The 19,337-nt window shown below is 41.6% G+C and overlaps 1 protein-coding gene across 2 annotated transcripts in view; it reads left to right on the forward strand.

Annotated features, from left to right (window-relative positions):
- MPPED2 (metallophosphoesterase domain containing 2) overlaps positions 1-19,337 on the forward strand; it is a 139,319-nt gene that overhangs the window by 40,365 nt on the left and 79,617 nt on the right. For both annotated transcript variants that reach the window (XM_067532135.1, XM_067532136.1), the window contains exon 3: positions 10,348-10,529. In XM_067532135.1, the coding sequence (XP_067388236.1) occupies positions 10,348-10,529 (182 nt within the window). The remainder of the gene's footprint in view (positions 1-10,347; positions 10,530-19,337) is intronic.

Genomic DNA, 19,337 nt, shown 5'->3' on the forward strand with positions numbered 1-19,337 from the left:
ACATACTTGCTCTCAAGAAGACACAGCTATCCCTCAGTTCACTCAAAGTACACCTGGCAGCCATAGCGACTTTACATCAACAAGTAGAGGGAATACTCAGTTTTCTCTCATCCAACTTTAAAGAGATTCCTCAAGGGTATAACGAACCTCTTTCCCCAACCCAGGTGCCCTGCTCCAACATGGGACATAAATCTAGTTTTAAAGAGCCTTACTAGACTGCCCTTTGACTCTATGGCCACTTTTTCGCTTACACATCTGTCAATGAAGACATTTCTCGTGGCCATCACCTCGGTGAGAATAGGGGAAATAGCGGAACATCTGGCACACCCTCCCTTTACACAGGATTACTCTCAGGCCGTGCCCAAAGTTTATTCCCATCTTTTCACAGGAACCAACTGATTCACCTCCCAACCTTTTATCCTAAACCTCACCGTGATAACAGAGAAGCCATACTGCACATGCTACACATTAGGAGAGCCCTTGTTTTCTACCTGTACAGGGCAAAGACTTTTAGGAATCTCCCAAGCTCTTCCTTTCCATTGTAGAAAGGTCTAAAAGCACGGCAATATGGGCCCAGATGCTCTCCAGGTGGGTCTCTAACTGCATTAAGCTGTGCTATCATGTTTGCAATATAGTACCTCTTTCTGGAATTCGCATACACTCCACAAGGTCGGTTTTCTCCTCTGTTGCCTTTCTCAAGACTATCCCTATCTCGGAAGTCTGCAGAGCAGCCCCCGTGCATCCATGCATGCATACCTTTGCTGAACACTATGCGATTACTGGGGACTCTACTTCTGATGCTAGCTTCAGCTCTGCAGTATTCTCATCCGTAACAGACTTGACTCTGAAATCCCCACCTCCCGTTAGCGACTCTGCTCGGGAGTCCCCTACAGTGGAGCACCCATAGGGACACGACTCGAAGAAGAGGAAGCTACTTACCTTGTGTAGTAATGATGGTTTTTTGAGATGTGTGTCACTGTGGGTGCTCCGCAACTCGACCTCCTCCTCTCTGCTTCGAAGTCCTTGATAGGGACTCTGCAGTAGAGAAGGAAAGCAGCAGCAGCAGCAGAGGAAGATGCCTGTTGGCCCTAAACCAGAGCCAAGGGCCAAGGAAGGCTGAAGGCAGGGGAGCAGCAGAGGAGTTTACCTGCCAAGATCTCCAGGGCCGGAGAGCTGGACCCAGAAGAATCATGAGAGGGCCAGTAAGAGTAAGGGATGATAAAGATGATCTCCCAGCAGTCAGGCCATGGGGGTAGTCTCTGGGAAGAGCAGGGCTACAGTAAGAAGGGCTATGGTGGCTGTCTAGGTATAAGGACAGAGAAGGACTGCTAGAGAATCCAGGCATGGTCAAAGGCGCCAGTGTGTGGTATGTGGGGTGTCATGGGATGAGATGTCAGGTGATCTAAATTACTGTTTACTCTGGGGTGAGAAAAGTAATATGTTTTGGACCATTTGCACGAGGTCTTATAATAAACCAGCCCCCAAGGTATGATTGTGTCAAGAGAGCTTTCATGGAGTTACTGGGGACTCTGAAAGGGGAAACTGAGGCAGACATGTCTGTCATGTTGTGGCCTACTGCTTGGGGGGGGCACTGCCATAGGACATGCTGGTATAGCTTATATTGATTCCCTGAATGAAATATGCTATCCTGGCAAAAACACTTCTTTCTGTGTCTGTGCTAGGGCTTTTGCAGGAATAAAAATGTAAAAAATCACACCCCCAATCAATATAAGTATACTGGCAAATATTTCTAGTGTAGACCAGACCTTAGAGTCAAGGCTGTTGGATTCAGTTCCCAACTCTGCCACTGACTTGCTGTGAAATCTTAGACAAATCAGTTAGACCCTGATTTTTAAAAGTATTTAGGCATCTATAGATACGGATAGCAGCCTAATGGGATTTTCAAGAGCAGATAAACTGGGTTAGGTCTTAACTGCTTTGGACCTAACTACTGCTTAGACACTTTTAAAATCCCATTCGGCATCTATCTGCATCTTTAGGCACCTAAATACCTTTGAAAATCTGACTCTCAGCCTCTCTGTGCATCTATTCCAGTCATAGCTCGGGGGTTAACCAAAGTTTGGGTTTTAAATTGTTAATGTTTGTAAAGGATTAGAAGTGGTTACTCCAACTGTTTATAGGAAAGCTTTCAAAGTTTATCTTCTTTTACCCAGGTTGAGACAGTAGATAGCTATTCAGTCTCTTCCAGTAAACCTCCATAATCTAGTATTACAGAGATCCAAAATTTCCCTTCAACTATAATTGTTGGAAACCCTGGTATAAGTAGGGTGCACAGAATCTTGCCACAGTTTGGTGAAAGCATTTTTTTCAAAGGCTTTACACTGGGTCACAAATATCACATCTTCCAAATATAATTTGGGACTCCATTTTACAGTCCCACAGCAAACTCCCATGTAACTTCCACTGAAATCTAAGTGCATAAAGATTTTGGGATGAAAGCAGATGTTTTAAATATTCAGTGATAATCTGTTCTTAGATGTGTGTAAATTTAGTATCTGTTAATAAGAATATGAAAGGCGTTATTGCCCTGGTGTGCTTCATTTGCTAGACAGGAAGGAAAACAAGTGTCTTTGGGGCTTGTCTGCACTGGGAAATGTCATCATGTTATAACATGTGCTAATGAACATGACGTTAAATATTTGTTAGATTGGATTTAGCAGCCTGACTACAAACAGCTAACATGATTTCATACACAACAGTCTTTGTGTACAGTGAGTGCTAATAAGTATTTAATATGTCAGTTAACACATTGACATGCTGTCATTTCCCAGTGTAGATCAGCCCTTACTATTCTTTTGCTGGAAATGTCAGGATATCTGTTGTGATACATTGCGAGTTAATGTTGTAAGAACTTATTAACTAGTCTTCCTTTCGGTAATGGATACATGTAGAGAAGCTACTAGACAATCTGCCTGTCCATTACCAATGTGCTCGTAGTTCCCGTTTCAAGGTTGGGAACAACAATTATAAATATTGAAAAGTTAATCCGTGGTCCAATCTTTTTACTGTATATTTAAAGACAATTTTTAAAAAAATCTCTGCAGAAGATTTCTTAGGACATTCTTTTTTTAACTCACATGGTGAAATGATATAATTGCTGAGGATAGTAGAATGAGTTCTGGAACCCAGAGTCTTATTCTGGTCATTTTGGAAGTAGGTGTCCTGTATGATAAACCTCAGCACACTAATAGATCACAACTCCTTTTTAATAAGAACTGTCTGTGTGTGTCATTCTCCCCCCCCCCCCCAAAAAAAAAAAAAAAAAAAAAAGCAGCCTTCCTAGTTGTAGAGATACATTTGGTTGTTTTCAAGGTTAACTGATGCAGTGCTCTCTGCCTCATTCTGCAGAGAGCCTGCAACTGTAGCACTGAGAAATCTGGACTGTCCCCTTGTTCTCTGTGAGATGTTAGTCTGAAAACGAGAGATGGCTACCTGTCAACATTAACTCTTTCACAACTAGCAGAAACATCCAGCTAATGTACTTATCCCATGTTCAGCGTCAAAGGCCCCAACCCTCTCCTGTCTAGCTGCCAAAACTTCTAGATTTCCGCCTTGATACTTATGCCGTGCAGTTTGGCATTGTCACTAAAATATTTGTGGTATATCCCAAACTGAAAATGTGGAAACAACGCAAAATAAATGAAATGTAATATGAAAATCAGTTGCACAGGGAATGTTGTAATGATTGCAGTATTTGTTTTCATTTTCATTAACGCATCCATTTTTAACATTTAAATGAAGCCAACGCAGAATTCCTAGCCAGCTGCATGAGAGTGTGGTCAAAGCTAGGCTCACCTTCACCTGCAGCGTATGTAGGGGCACGCTGAAGACCCTGCCTCTATATTGACACCTAGCTCTCATGGCCCCCCGTGTAGCCCTTTTCAATATAGTTCCATAAACTACTGTAGGTTCTATCCATGGTGCTTTGGCTGCCACATTGGCTTAGTGGAGGCAGTTTTATATGGATGGTGATAGACCCACACACACCTCTGCTCATTTCCACACTTCCCAAGCTATGGCTCTAGGGCCTCACATGGACTCCCCCCTGCAGAAAGGCACCTGCAGGGTGTAGGGAAAAGGAAAAATGCTAGGATCTGACTTCTTCGCCTTTTGCCCCATCATCAGGCTAGCTCTGTGGGTGTTGGCGCCTCTCCCCCTTGAAAGTGGGGCCCTGAATTCTCACTGACTTTGGAGAATTTTAGCATGACTGTGAATGGCTGTGATCCGGAGAACTATACAGAGTTTGGGGGTGTTCTGGTTTCTTTTGGCTCAGATTACCAAAGCATGAAAAGCTGTAGAGGTATCTGGAATTTTGTCCTTTGTTGTTGTTCTGAACATAGAAAGGTATAATCAGTCAGAGAGTTGAGTTTAGCTATAGTATATTGTGCCCACGCTCTGACCCATGTAGCCGTCTATTGAACACTACACAGCTGATAAAGCTGAGCTTGGTATATGGGCTGAGACAAGTGGAGGTCAGGGCGACACTCACAGTAATGAGTTAGTGAGAGTCTGTTTTCAGTGGAAGGTGATTCTAACCTGCAGTTGAACTGATGTTCCCCCTGCTCTGCCCCCTCTCCTCATATTGGCTCTGCCCTTGGAGTATACTAGAATTTCAACTCCTAGTAAAGTGATCTATCTTAGGTATTTCTAAGTATCCCCATGGTACTTGGATGGCAATTGGCATGGTGGTGGTTAGGAGAAGCTTCTGCTGCTGCTGCCCAAACTGTACCATACTCACTCTGGGCTCCGTTGTGGGTTTGCCTCAGCCTTGAGTTAAGAGGTGGTGTGTGATCCAAGAGCATGAGCAGGCCAGGAACCAAAGAGCGAAGTCTGTTTTTTGGTTTCCCCCTTTGTCTGTGTGGAAAGCATCTGAGCTATCCCTATTCATGGTGCAGATTATTTCCCCGGGCCTCCGGTTGCGGTGGTCATCACATTGGAAAGACAGGGTGAAGCCAGCCTCTACCCACTCCCCACCCAATGCAGGAGGAAACATGCTGGCTACAGGACAGTCTGCCACTCACACTCTGTCTCTGTCTCTGTGCAATCTGCAACATGGATGGCCGACGTTGGGGAGCAAGAGAGTATGTTATGCTTTCTTACTGTCCCATGCCACAGCCTTTGGCTAGTGGTGCTCTAGACATCTGCAAGTAAACAGAAGGCTTTGGGATGCTTGGCTGCCAGTAGTAACCATAATATTACAGGAAGATAAAATTCACTTTGACTGATGAATCTGTATTTGTCCTTAATTGTGGTGTCAGATTAATATTGTCACGTGATTCATGTGATGCACCATTTTGTACAGAATTGGAAACCTGGGGTATACATTAGTGTAATGAGGAGTTTTTAGACAAGGGATCTTCTATAGGGAATGAGGTTAGAGCTGGGAAGCTGAGGGTAAAAGCACCTTATTTTAAATTGAGCAGTTATTTTGGGGGCTGGGTCTGTTTCTAACACCCTACTGCTTCTGATTCCTAAACCGTATGTCATAGTATTTATTTGACGTGTTACCCCAGAGTGTGCAGAACTTACTATTACTCTTCATAATCTTAGAAAGCATTTGGTGGTTTGGTATCTTATGGAATATCCTTAATGGGGCATTTTTGGGGCTTGCATAGAGCACTCTCAAATTCTCAGGGAAAAATTTGAAAAGCACCTAAATCACTTAGATTCTTGAGACACGTTAGAAAATGGGATGTAGGCTCCTACGTCATTGAGGTGCTTTAAAAATTTTACCCTAGTGTCACATTCTGGGATGCAGTCCAGACCAGTGAGGGGTTGTGGCACTGCCTGCCCCACAGTGGCAGGTGTCTCACAATGTTTTGCTGTTGTAGCTTCCAACCAGGGCTGCTCACAAACAGCCTACCGGCATGTGAGTCACACCCTGAGAGTCCATGTATAGCTGTGGCCCTAGTCCGGCAACTCTGCTCTCAGCCGCCTGTCAGCAAGATTCCAAGCACACTGTGGCTTCCCCCAGCCTGGGTTACTACTTGCAGGGTGAGCCCAACACACAACTAGCCCCAAATTTTCCTAAGACGTGAGTTCTGCACTGTCCAGCCCTTTCCTGGACAGTTCAGATATTAAAGGTCCATTGCCCCTGTAAAGGGTTATATTTAACAGTTTGGTACTTTAACCGGAGTTTGTTTTAAACGCAACACTGGATTAGTTTAGATTAAAAATAAAAAAAAAGTTTATTTAACTATAAAGAGAGAGATTTTAACTGAGTATGAGTATAAGGTATATGTCAGAAATGGTTACCAAAAAAATAAAGATAAAATGCAGCTAACATTTACCAAACTAGACGTGGTCCAAGGTAAAATCCTTACCACATGTTCACAGCAACATGGCTGACCAAATTCTCAGGTTAGGATCTGACCTCAAAGGTAAAGGGCTGGTTCCTTTGTTGTCTTAGGTAGAAGAGAGAGCGATATCCTGGGGTGTTTTTGCCCCTTACTTTTATAGTCCTCTCACCCTTTTGGAAGGGGTTTTCCTGAGAGTTACCCTAGTTAAAGTTCATTCCAACTGGGGGAAGGAGACATGGAGTCTCGTGGTAAAAGAAGTTCCATGTTACTGTTCTAAAATGCAGATTAATCTGTTCCTGCCCCCTCCATTGCCAAAGAATGGCCACTTGACAGGTGATTGCCAATCAACTTTGATGACAGCTGGCTAGAGACGCCAGCTGGTCCTTTGTCTTTGAGAAACAGGCTTACCCACTCCACAGACTTGTCTGGTAAACACACTAGTCATAATTTCATCTTATTTTCATAACTCTTAATATGCATTTCATACGTACATGACACAAGAATATTGATGATCAGTGTGGTATTAGTTTTCAAATGATATCTCACAAGGCATATTTTGTATAAAGATTATTACAGTAATGTGTAGAGGTTGAATACAAGGAGGCTTTTGGTCACACCCAGTGCTTTGCATGGTCTGATTACCATATTAATCAAAACAGATGCACATGTGAAAGAAATAATATACTTTATTTATTTTTGTTAAAAGAAAGCTATGGCTGCCCAGTAAAATCATGCAATGTCAGGCTATATGTCACAGAGATGGAAACACATTTCCATTCCCTCCCCCCTTCCAGAGATGACAGCGGAATAATCTTCAAGGTGTTTCAATCTGCCAGCTGGGATCTTTTTATTAAAAACCTGGGAATGGGCTGTGGCAGGGTGCTGAGTGGTTCAGGGAATTGGTAAAGGAAAACAGAGCCTTTCTCCTTTCTGTCCCTGATTCTAATCGGGATCAGGCTAGTAGTGGCTAAAGCAATTAAATGACCCTATCCCATTGTATTTCAGTGTGAATTGGATACTTGAGTCCCTTGGTTCCTTCAAAAATCACAGCCTGAAATTTATTTTCCTGTGACCATTGAGGGTATGTCTCCACAGGGGTAAAAGACTCTCCATCCTTGCAGAGTCCCAGGACTCAGGATCCAGCCTGAGCCCGAATGTCTACACAGCAGTTTTACAGCCCTAGAGCCCAAGCCCTGCAAGTCCAACTCCGCTGACTTGGGCCAGCCGTGGGTTTTTAGTCACTGTGTAGACGTGCCCTGAGTGGCCAAGGTGAAGTGAATAAGGGGCCTCAGTGCAGATCCTAATGGATAAGTATGCACATCACAAATAGTACCCTGGCTGGCTGTTCAAGGAGGTGGTTGAAAGTCCCATTGGCATTGTGCTGTAGGGGGAGCTTGCATTGCTGCTGCTTATGTTGCAGGGTTCGCAGTATACCGTTTTTCATCAGCCTCCGTTGGAGAAAGAGGATGTTGGAATGTTCAGCTTGTCAGATGATCTGATGAGCTGGGCTTGGTGTAAGAACCTACAATGGTTTACTTTCAAATATTTAGTAAGTTAGCATTGCTTAATGAGAGAGGAAATTAAACTAGAATCCAGAGGAAAAGATATGCAGCAACATCATAGCATTCAAAGAGAAGAAAGGCTTTTAATGAATTTGGATTTTGTTATGCTCTTTAGGTTAGTTATTGCATGCATAGAAAATAACTTTGCACTAGTCTCCATTAACATGCTTTGATGATATTGCCTGTAGCAGAACAGATCTTGAAACAACCAGTGTTTTTGGGAATGAGCTGGCAGCAGGGAAAGTATGGTGAATGTTTACAAGCAAAAGTGGGTGCCACAGGATCCGATAATGCTATTTATCCCGAATGCAGATACCCAAACAAGGTATGCTACAGCAATGAAAGCAGACGTTCATTTCTTCTATTGTCTGGGGGAAACATTCCTGGAAGAAAAGCTGTTGATAAGACTCTAGCCGTGGAGACCCACATATTTACTTTGTAATATATAGCGCAAAGTTTTCAATTTAGCCTCAGTAATGGAAAGAAAGATGCCAAATAAGAAAGCGCTACTGCTTATAATCACAGTTCTGCCCAGGCTTCCAGTGTGATCTCAGTGGATTAGAGAATTTTCTCTGTGGTAACAGCCTTATTAATTTCTAACCCTTGTGGGGAAAAGTCTATTAATTGTGTGTTGGAGTTAAGATTTCTTTTTGGGTTTCCATTTAAACCCACGGTGATAATCAGTTATATGGGCCATATAATCATAAAATCTGCTCATTATTTTATTTTTTGGGAAAACAAAATCTTTGCCATAGTAAAAGAAATACAGGAACATATGCAAGTTACATACCAAACATTTCCTCCCCATCCCACCCAACTTGCAAAATAAAGGCCAGGGGAAAAAACTCAACTAAATACAATTGAACCTCACTGATTTGCACCAGTACCTGGGAGGTACTTTATAAATGTTTGAATTTTGCAAAGTAGCAAGTCAATGAACAAATGCAACAAAAGCTTGATTCATTTATATGACAAGTGAACTGTGGGTTAGGCGTAGTTATTTATGATCGTGCGTCATAGGATACTAGTATCTAAAAATGTGATCTATCCATTTCTAGCACACAGCTTTGTAGCACTTGGGCACTGTTCAGGAAATGTTTTGTAGTATATGTGATGATAAATAAATTCTTGGTAGTAAAAAATACTAGTTAGAATATTCTTTCATTTAGGCCCTGTCTATACAGGGGTTTGTCTTTTGAACGAAGGTATTTAAGTACTGTTTAAGTACTGAAGATAGGGGTTTACATCAACATAGTTACACTGCCGCAACTTTTTCTACTTTACACAGATCTTAGTCTTCACTGAGGATGGGGAGGGACAGCTAATCAACACATAAACCCACACTTTACACCTGACACACACACAACCCACCTGAGTCTGGGTTAGGAAGTGGCAGTGAGAATAAAGATCTAAAAATCTTCAGAGTTCTGCACAAGATCCTTTAGCTCCATATAGTGTTAACTCAGCAGAATATTCTGTTACACAGTTTCTGGATATAATCTTGTGGGATATTGCTCCACGTATCTTGTTTTATATTACACAGTTCTCTCATTTGTCTCCTCTTCTTGTGACATTTTCAGTGTGTGTTCCAAATTCTCAGCCTGCATAAACTGGCACTACCCCATAGACTACAGCAATGCTCTGCCAGTTTGCAACAGCAAAGAATTTGAACTTATGTGTGGAGGCCGCCACACAGCTCAGGACATAAATAAGTATATGTGCCTATTAAAAAAAATCAAAGAGGAACCCTGCTAAGGATTATGTTTTCTTATGAAATTGTCTTATTTCTGTTACATTATTAAACTGAAAACATTTTTTAAAAACAAATCAATATTATTCTTATGCTCACTATTCGCTTTTTTCCTTTCATTCAGTTCCATCCAGCAAGGTGCTGAGCACCAGGTCCCTGATCCAGCACAGCACTTAAGCATGTGCTTAACTTTATGCATGTGATTAGTCCTACAGCAGTCAGTGGAACTATTCATGTGCTTAACATTAAGCATGTGGCATAGTGCTTAGCTTGACTGAAGTCCTGTTGCTCAGTCTCTTGCAGGATCAAGCCTAGAAGGAGACTATTCTGGCCCAGCTGGCAGCGATGTTATTTAATGGTCCATGCACCTGGTCATTTAATAGGATATGTGCTAGCATCTAATGGTTGGTTGGAAAGTGTCTGACTGGATTATACATTCCTAGAATCCACCTTCTCTATTTCTTTATTGATGTTAATTTCAGGACTTGGTGCTGGCCAAGATGTAACATGTATAATTTTTGTCCGTCTTGTTTCCCTGTCAGGTAAGTGTTTACCATTTGGATTGTTGATGCAGCTGCATTATGGAGTCCTAGACAACAGGACATTTCTCCCTAAGCACTTTGTGTATAGAGATTTATGTTCATATTTGAACTAATGCCATGTGAGGGTTGTAACCTATGTAACTGTTACGGGCTCTGTTATGTGTCTGCTTTAGGGTCGACCCTATCCCATATGACACTCCAAAACCAGCGGGCCACACGCGATTTGTCTGCGTCTCAGACACACACTCCAGAACAGATGGCATCCAGATGCCTTATGGGGACATCCTTCTCCACACAGGCGATTTCACCGAGCTGGGACTGCCCTCAGAGGTTAAGAAGTTTAATGACTGGTTAGGTAAGGAATTATTGTGTTTTGGTGACCCCAATTAACCTTTTCTGTCTGAGTGTCACTCACTGCCTTCTAATTGAATTAAAGCACTTGGAGACCCCACCTCCACAACCCCCGCATCAGTTCTTGTGCGATGTGCTCTGTCTAATATGATTCCGTTAATTAAAGATACATTTAGATATTTTGCTTTATCTCTGCATTATCTTGGGGTAGAGACCTCTGTCATTCCAAGGCAAGAGTTCAGGAGCTAGGCGGCAGCTCTGAGTGTATGCTGTCATGGTGGGACTGGATGTATGCACGCAGTGTGTACCATGGGTTGCTGGCATTGCTGTAGCTCTGGGTCTGCGGCCAAAATATTACTTGCTATGTGTCAGGTAGAATGGTGCATGTGGCAACAGTGTAACAAGAGAGGAGGAAATCCCCTTTTCCCCACCATTGGGAGGGGCAGCTCCAAAGAGGTTGTAGTAGGCAGTATGTGGTTATGGTGGTTCAGATGAGTGCACCTTTCGGACAAAGGAGTGGTAGGGCTGCTGACTCCTGCTATGCTCTGGAATCTCCCAGATAAAAGCACCTATTGCACTGCTGACTTTGCCAGATGTGTCCTAATGATCAGTTGACACTGGTGGTTCATTAAGAGGATGACAGCTGCTCCACAGGAATGGGGAAGACAGCAGTGAGTAGGTTATACTCAGGAGAATGGATTTTCTCATGTATCAGACATGATATCATGAGGCCAGTTGTGTGTTAACATGTCACAGTTTGCACTGAGGTATTAAAGAGGCTAGGATGTCCCAACTGAGCAAGCTGGTCTTCCAAAATCTCTTTCTTCTCAAAATGAATCTGCAGCATTATATAAAAGCCTTTTAAAGCTTGGGTGAATCATTGCACTGTGCCGCAGTCATTGCACTCTCTCAGCTGCTGCTGTGTGAAGACCGTGTCTCTAAAGGCCTTTGATAGCATCATTAAATCTCATTGGCTTCTCTTGCCTGGCCTTTGGGGAGATAAGAGGAGGGACTTTTTTTGGTTCATAAAAGGATGTTTTTTAAACAAAAGAGCTTCCCTTCTACATCCTTGACCATTCTCTCCCTCCTCCTTGCTTTTCTTCTTCCTGTCTTGTACATTTATACTTTCTTACTCTCTTTCCCCAACTTGCCTTCGATGTCTCCTAGTCCCTTGTCTTATTTTAAGAATATTTACCCCTCCTCTTGCTGCTGTATACTGGTTACAACAGCTTCTAGTATCCCTCACTGCCATCATGCTGTAATTATGCCTCACCACCCTATGATTAGAAAGTCCTAGTGTATTCTAATGGCTCAAAACACATCTTTTTCTGCAGCAGTGTTAGTTCAGGGTCATAATGTGACAGGAGCTTCTGTGGGTGCATAGGAGGAGGAGCATACAAAGAGCTGTCTTTCACACCCTTTGTGTATCCTCCACAAAAGCCTGTCACAATTGAAGTCCATATGCACAGCAATGTGTAGGGACTCTTGAGGATACATGGTTTCAAAAGGGGTTGGTTATGCCTCCTATGAGTCAGTCCCACTGGGGAAGTAGGCAGCACTATTGTTAAAGATGGTTCAATCTTCAGATGTCTTGTGTGGCAGGCTGCTCCTGGAAGGATTTGCTATCCTGAGCCCATACATCCAATATCCCCTATGGATGGAGGTCAAAGCAGTGTCTAAATATTGGGTTATTACTCCGAAGTACCATAGTAGTATCTTGATAAGGATAATGCTAACATCCAGCACTTTCTCTGAAGATGCCAATCTGTACTACAAGAAGCCAGCAGGAGTAAGGGTCTGTTCTATTTTCATTGTTTCGTATTGAATTTTATGTATCAAAGATATCCCTTTATTTAACAAGCATTCATTATGATGCAATTTCACCACATAAGCCCCTGGTGTATGTACCTAGAGTATATATCTGTGCAGGAGTTATATGTGCCTAGTTCAGCACATTTATTCATTTTGCTCTGTGGTTAAGTTTAACATTAACTACATAAGTTATCATACATTGAATAGATACTGCTCCAGCCTCCAATATTTCCCTCTCATGTACTAAGGAGATTGCTATTGTATTTCATTCTGGTTTTGATAGTCCATAGAGTCCACCTGTAAATTCATATACAAAACAATACCTGCCACTTTGCTTGCGTAATAGAATGAGGCTGCAAATGATTTTTTTTACACCACATAATGGTTGCAGTTATTCTTAGCATTCTCTCAGTTTATCTGTTGTCTTGAGTACTATTCATACCTCACAGTGGTGCAATTCCCTTACTGTCTTTGGGACATGCCTGTACACTCCCCTTGAGTTACACAATGCAGAGAGGAGCTCAGTGGCCCTGTGGAGAGAAGTGGGGGAGGAGTGACTGGGCAACACATGCCTCCAGCTTAGTCACCTCTCCCTTCCGTGAAAAATGTCATCACCATGAAACCATGGAAAAAGGCCATGTCCTGAATACTGCCCAGCCTGCCACTCTCCACCTCTATAGAGAGCATCCATGAAGGTGCTTTAGGGTGAAGTGGTAGGGGGAGTATAGCTGGCACTCCTCCATTATGTGTTCTGCCTGTGTGGATCTGTTGCTATTTGCTCTTCTCCTCTCCTGGAATTAGAGCAGTGTGACTTGGGACAAGATTTTTAAGCACCTAACTCCCATTGATTTCAGTGGGAGTAAGCATCTAACTCCTTTAATCTGTCTGTGCCTCAGTTCACCATCACTAAAATGAGGATAACAACACTGCCCTGTCTCATAGACATGTTGTAAGGAGAAATATATTAAGAATAGTGAGATGCTTAGATAATGTGGTAATGGGGGCATAGAAATACCTACATGTGCTAGACATGAGCAAATCGCCCTCTGTTTCCTATTCTTAAGATTTGTTTTCTCTTTTGCACAATTATATTATGTTGCTTCCTTTTGTGTCTCATTCTATCTTAACTGTTCATCCCATCCTGTCTGTTAGGGCCTGTTCCCAAAACCTTTCTGCACGCAAAATTCCCATCACAGGCTATGTCTTCGTGGCAGAAAAGGAGGGGAGGAGGGTGTTTCTACAGTGGGATAGCTAACGCTTGTTAGTGATTCCGATGTAAAATCCTGGTGGAAACCAGCCACCTGTAGTTTTCACCCCAAGGTAGCTAGGTCAGGGTAACACTGTATTCCTAGCTGTGGTTGACCTTGTCTAATTGACCTTGCGGTAAAACTACAGGGCTTTGTTTCCTAGGATTTTAGAGGGATTGCTAATGTGCGTTGGTTATCCCGTTGTAAAAACACACCGTTTTTTGGCAGAGAAGCCAAAGTCACAAGTTTAATATCCTAACCCATTTTTACATGATTAGGAGTTTTGTGTGCAGAAGGACTGAGTCCTTCATTTTGCCCTAGGACTAATTCTTTGTGCGCCTGAAATGCCTGCTGAATTCAATGGGTGTTTTGGTTGTGCATAGTATTCAGGGTTGGGCCCTGTCTGTCTGTGTCATTAATATATGCAGTGGTGTTGTAGCCATGTCCCAGAGAGACAAGTTGGGTGCAGTAATATCTTTTATTTGATCAGTTTCTGTTGGTCCAATAAAACAGTGTTTCTCAATGACCGGTCCGTGGAGCGTTGCCAGTCCCTGATATCTCCCTGGCACAGTTTAGGAAGGCAGCAAGCCAGTCCTTGGTATCAAAAAGGTTGAGAAACATTGCAATAAAAGATACTACATCTCCTATGTTATTACATTAATGTCAGCTCCTCTTCCTGTTCCTGTTGTGTTTTTCAGCCTCAGTATACCATTCACCAAACTTTGCCTTCCACATCATGTCCCCTATTCCCTATAGTTTTGTAGTCTATAGTATAACTTTTGTTAATTCTTATGCTTTTTTTTCCCTTGACTGATAAATTTTCATTATTGGTTTTGCATGAAACTCTTCTGGGCTTGTACACTGAATAACCTCTGTGGTCACTTAGTGATTACACATGCCAGCTGAGGTAATTTATTCACTTTGTTTTGGTGTGAACATGTCCCATGGGTCTTGTAACTGCTGTAATCGCTTGACCTTAGTGACTGTTAAATGCTTTAAACACAGTTATTTAAAATTTATAATTGTTTTCATTAAAAATCCCTTATAGTAACTTAACTGACCTTGCAATAAACACACATCTATGCTGGGGAAGAATTAAGATATCATGCTATGGCTAATACATTTCTTTCCAGGTATATTTAGTGTATTATTATATCACAGTGCACATTTTTCCCTTCTCTTCACATTGAACCATATGTAGAAAATTAAACAGAAGAGTATGTAATTATAGAATGGTAGGCGAAATACAATATGTCCTTTCCCACGTGCTGGGAAGTGACTGAATAAGTCATGAATGCAAAAGTGAAAACAAAGCTGAGTTTATATAATATATATCTGTAATGACTGAAAGTAATTGTATTGTGTTGGATAGGGCCTGATCTTACAAACTCTTGCTCACATGAGTAGTCTGCATCAGTTTCAGTCGTACTTTTCATGTCTGAGGTACCATTTGTGGGAGCCTTTTCTAGACCAGCTGAAATCCTTCAAGCAGTTTTAGTTTTTTAAAAAAATAATTGCTACTACTATTTATTGCCTAGATGCTTGCTCTATTCTTACTCAGGCAAAGCTCCCCCATGGGGAGCACAGGATTGAACAAGTTAGGCTAAATTATAGAATCACAGAATCGTAGGACTGGAAGGGGCCTTGAGAGGTCATCTAGTCCAGTCCCCTGCACCCATGGCAGGACTAAGTTGCTCTGTGGCAACAGTGATGAATAACTCCAGTGAAGTTGGTGCAGCTACCACAAATTTATATCTGCATAAATGAAAATAGAAAATTTGGTTCATTGTTTCTGAAATGTTTGGGAAGGGCAAAGTGATTCTTTTATGCTCTCCTTTAATCTTTTACATTCATTGCTAATAATGTTCCTCTTAGGGTACATCTGCACTGCACACCGCTGGTGGCAGCGTGTAGGGCAGGGGTTCTCAAACTTGTTTTGCTGGGACCCCCTTTCAAGCTCTGACGACCCACCGCCAAAAGTGATGACCCCCCCACCCCAGGCCATGCCACCCCCAAACCCTCCATGCCACGCCACCGTTACTTCAGTGCTGCTGCTGGGGGGGCACTGCCTTCAGAATTGGGCACCCAGCCAGCACTCGCTGCTCTCTGGCCACCCAGGTCTGAAGAGCTCTGGCTTTCAGCCATGCGTAGGGCGGGGGAGGAGGGAGCTGACAGCTGCAGTTCTAGCATGCATGGGGCTGACCGCTCACGACCCCCTCCCATAATAACCTCCCAGTTTGAGACCCCCTGGTGTGGGGTATGTATAGCTACATGCTGCAGTGAAAAGCAAGCTGCATCAACACTGTGTTGTGTAGCTACATGCATCAGTGAAAGGCTCTGGCAGGAGGGAGGCAGCAAGGAAAGGCTCCAGCAGCGGGGAGCTCCAATGTCATTCCTCGCTGCCTCCCCTCATCAGAGCATTCCCCCCCGGATGGCGTCTTTCACTGTGGCAGAAAAGGCTCTGGCAGCAGGACCGTACACTGTTGTTTGGAGCTGTGTAGATGGGGGAGGCACTGCTTGGGCAAGTAGAGGGCCATATAGAGCTCAAGTGTGTCTTTACTTACCTCAGAAGTGTCTCACAATCTACACTGCTATTTATAGCAGTGCTAGGGGGAGCATGCAGTCAGTCAGTGTGCTCTGCATGTTTCTGTAAGGAGTGTGCAGTGTAGATGTACCCTTGGGGTTTTCTCTTTCTATTGCTGCTGCATGTGATAGGTAAACTGAGGAAATCTGTGAATCATGTGGCATAATAAGGCAAGTCTGATTTTGGATTAGGGTCAAATTCTCCTTAGTTACACCAGTGCTTTGTTGACTTCAGTAGAAATGCACTGATGTAAGTGAAAGAATTTTGACTTTATAAGTGGTACATTTAGTTTGTCCAATGTGTTAGTGAAAGAAATAAAAAAGCAGTGGACGCATATATTTAAATTTGCTGGTTGGCTGGTTACATTGCGCTTATTTGTGTGTTAGTGGTGGTTCTGTTAAGGCTTGTGTTTTACGCCAAGTAGAAAAGTCACTGTGGGTCATTTTGTACATGATATTTGATTAGCTTAATGAAAGGAGCAGCTTCAGATTGAAACTGTTGACTGTAATGTAGAGTAGATGATAAAGCCGGAAGAGCTGTGATAACATGGTGTTGCTGTAGGAAGTATGAAGAGATGACCTGTTCTAATCCGTGCTTAGCTCGTCTACATTAGCCCTTGTCAAAATTTGAGAGTGTTTCCCACAGTTGTAGGCTGGACTCCTGCCATGATAGCATTTACTTGTTAAAAACCAAATTCTTTCTGAAGAAGACAAATTGGAACACAAGAATAAGATTTGGGACATTTTCTTACCACTGTTCAAAATTCAGGAGTACATTCCTGAATGATTCTTCCGGTTCACTGTATTTGGGGACGGGGCGGGAGGAGAAGAAGGCAGGGAAGGAGGAGACCTGGTTCCTTTGCTCTGCTTCCCCTCCCCCTCTTTCATTTACTCTTTTTTGGTTTAGGTTCCTCCTTCATTCTTTTCTCAACCATTCTTTCCTTGCTATAGTTGTACACTTGGATCTTCTCAGGACCCAGTCCTCCACTGACTCAGGAATAGTAAATGGGAATTTTGTCTGAGTGAGCTATTTAGGGCTGAGCATTAATCTCACACATTTAGGAACGTTTAAGATAATAAATTTCCTGTAAGCAAACATTTGACTTTACAGGACTTTATTTCATTGTACTCCTTTTAAAATATTTTTTATAAGAATTCTGTCAGTGTCTGACATGAAATATAAACATCTTTGAGTATTTATTAAAAAATAACCCAACAAGTTTTAAATTGTCAGAAATGCAGAAGGATATTAATGCAAAATGCTCTGAGCAAATTTAAAACTGAAGACAGTTTCTAAATATTATAAAGTATGATTATTGCAACAGAAAACAAATCTCTCTTTATTTTTTATAAATTTTTATTTATTTCTACTTTCTGCTTTGACCCTATGGAACTTGTTTTAAAACCTGCTCCTCCATTCTTTACATACAGAATGAATAATTAAGTGACTAACTGTAAAATACCATATCGATGCACTTAGCTCTTGTAACAAATTTTGAATGCATTCAGTAGTTGCATTTGAAAGAAAATGTTCTGGTTTAAATTCTCTTAAGGGTGTTTGAATTCTACACTGCTGCTCTGGGAGGAGGGAAGAAACCTCCAGAAAAATTTGTTAATCTCGTTTTGGAAAAAGCTATGTCTTCAGTGACTGACTTCTAATACTTTAGGACTCTTCTTTTACACATTCAGACAAGTTCTGCTCCCGTAGGTTCAGTGGGAGTCTTCAGTGGGAGCAGGCTTTCCGTGATCCCTTTGCTTGAAATATTTGTAAAAATATTTGTATTGTATGATAGTCCAATCTCATCTTTAATTGTTTCCTAATTTGTAGTGTCTTTAACATCACTTTTAAACCCTGGCATTAATTTTTTAAAATTCCCAAATTAATCTATGTTCACTTTTTGTTTACCTATAAGTTTTCTTTCTTTCACAGGAGAATACAAAACAAGTATGAATGTTGCATCTTAATATATTTATAAAGTATGGGTAAATATAACAATAAGCACTTGTCATCATAAGATAAGGAACTATATTTCCCCCCTCACCTAGCAATGTATAAAGAAATTCAAAAAATACATGTAGAATTCTTTCTCCATGCCATATTCATTCCAGTTCTTTCCTGATATTTTATTTTACTACTTCGAGTGTCAGTTGAAATTCTTACTATATGCTATATAAAAAACAGCACCCTGAAAGTATAACTTTGTAGGTTCAGTAGAAGGGACTATTTTCCTGCCATTGATTTGCATGCAAAAATTAAGTTGACTTTAGTGGAATTCTCTATGTGGATAAATGCAAGTATTTTTAAAACTTTTACATGTATCTGATCTTTTTATTGTTTTTTCCTGGAAACTTTTCATAAAGAACTTTCTCAAGGAAGTGCATGTATTTGTATTGTATTTTGAAGGAACCTTGGTCCTTTCTGTCTGTCACCTCTGCAATCAGAGTAACTTATTGGAAATATACTGTAATGCCACCTGTACAACTAATACACTATCAAGCATTAGTATGGAAATTCATCTTAAAACAAGTCAGTGTACATTTTAAGATGGTATCTGAATACTTTGGAATACTTGGTTGAAGTTAATCTTGCTTTCAAAAAGGACACCCTCCAGAGACACTTAATATAAAGAAACCTCTTCAACAAGTTAATTTGGTAATTTTCATTGAAAGAAAGGAGCAGGGAGTACTAGAAAATATTTCACAATTTTTGGTTGTGACTTTTCATCTCAATAATTGTTCTGTCATTTCCTAGATCTGCTTGGTAGGGCTGCCCTTGCTTAACACTGAGATAGTTAGGTTTCAAACAATCAAACCACAAGCAAAACAAATGCACTTAAATAATCATAACGATGCCTTCCCTCCCCAATCCAAAATCCCTGTTAAAATATATCAAAGTAAAAGCATTGCAGCAAATAGCCATGAGAAAAATTCAGTGTGTTCCACAATAACTACTTTCAGGTTTATCAAGCATTGCTGCTGCTACTGCTGCATAACTCAGTCTGGGAATGATTTCAATGAAAAGCAGTCCCAGACTATGTACTAGGTATACTATTTATTTATATATAGCTTCCAAATTAAACATAACATCAAAAATAAATAAATTTACAAAGTACAGATATGTATACCTCTCTACTGAATCTTTCATGGCACCATATTAACAGTACCTAATT

Source organism: Emydura macquarii, unplaced genomic scaffold, assembly GCF_026122565.2.
Source record: "Emydura macquarii macquarii isolate MOO-44397 ecotype Brisbane River unplaced genomic scaffold, CSIRO-AGI_Emac_v2 contig_3240, whole genome shotgun sequence".
Lineage (NCBI taxonomy): Eukaryota > Metazoa > Chordata > Testudines > Chelidae > Emydura > Emydura macquarii.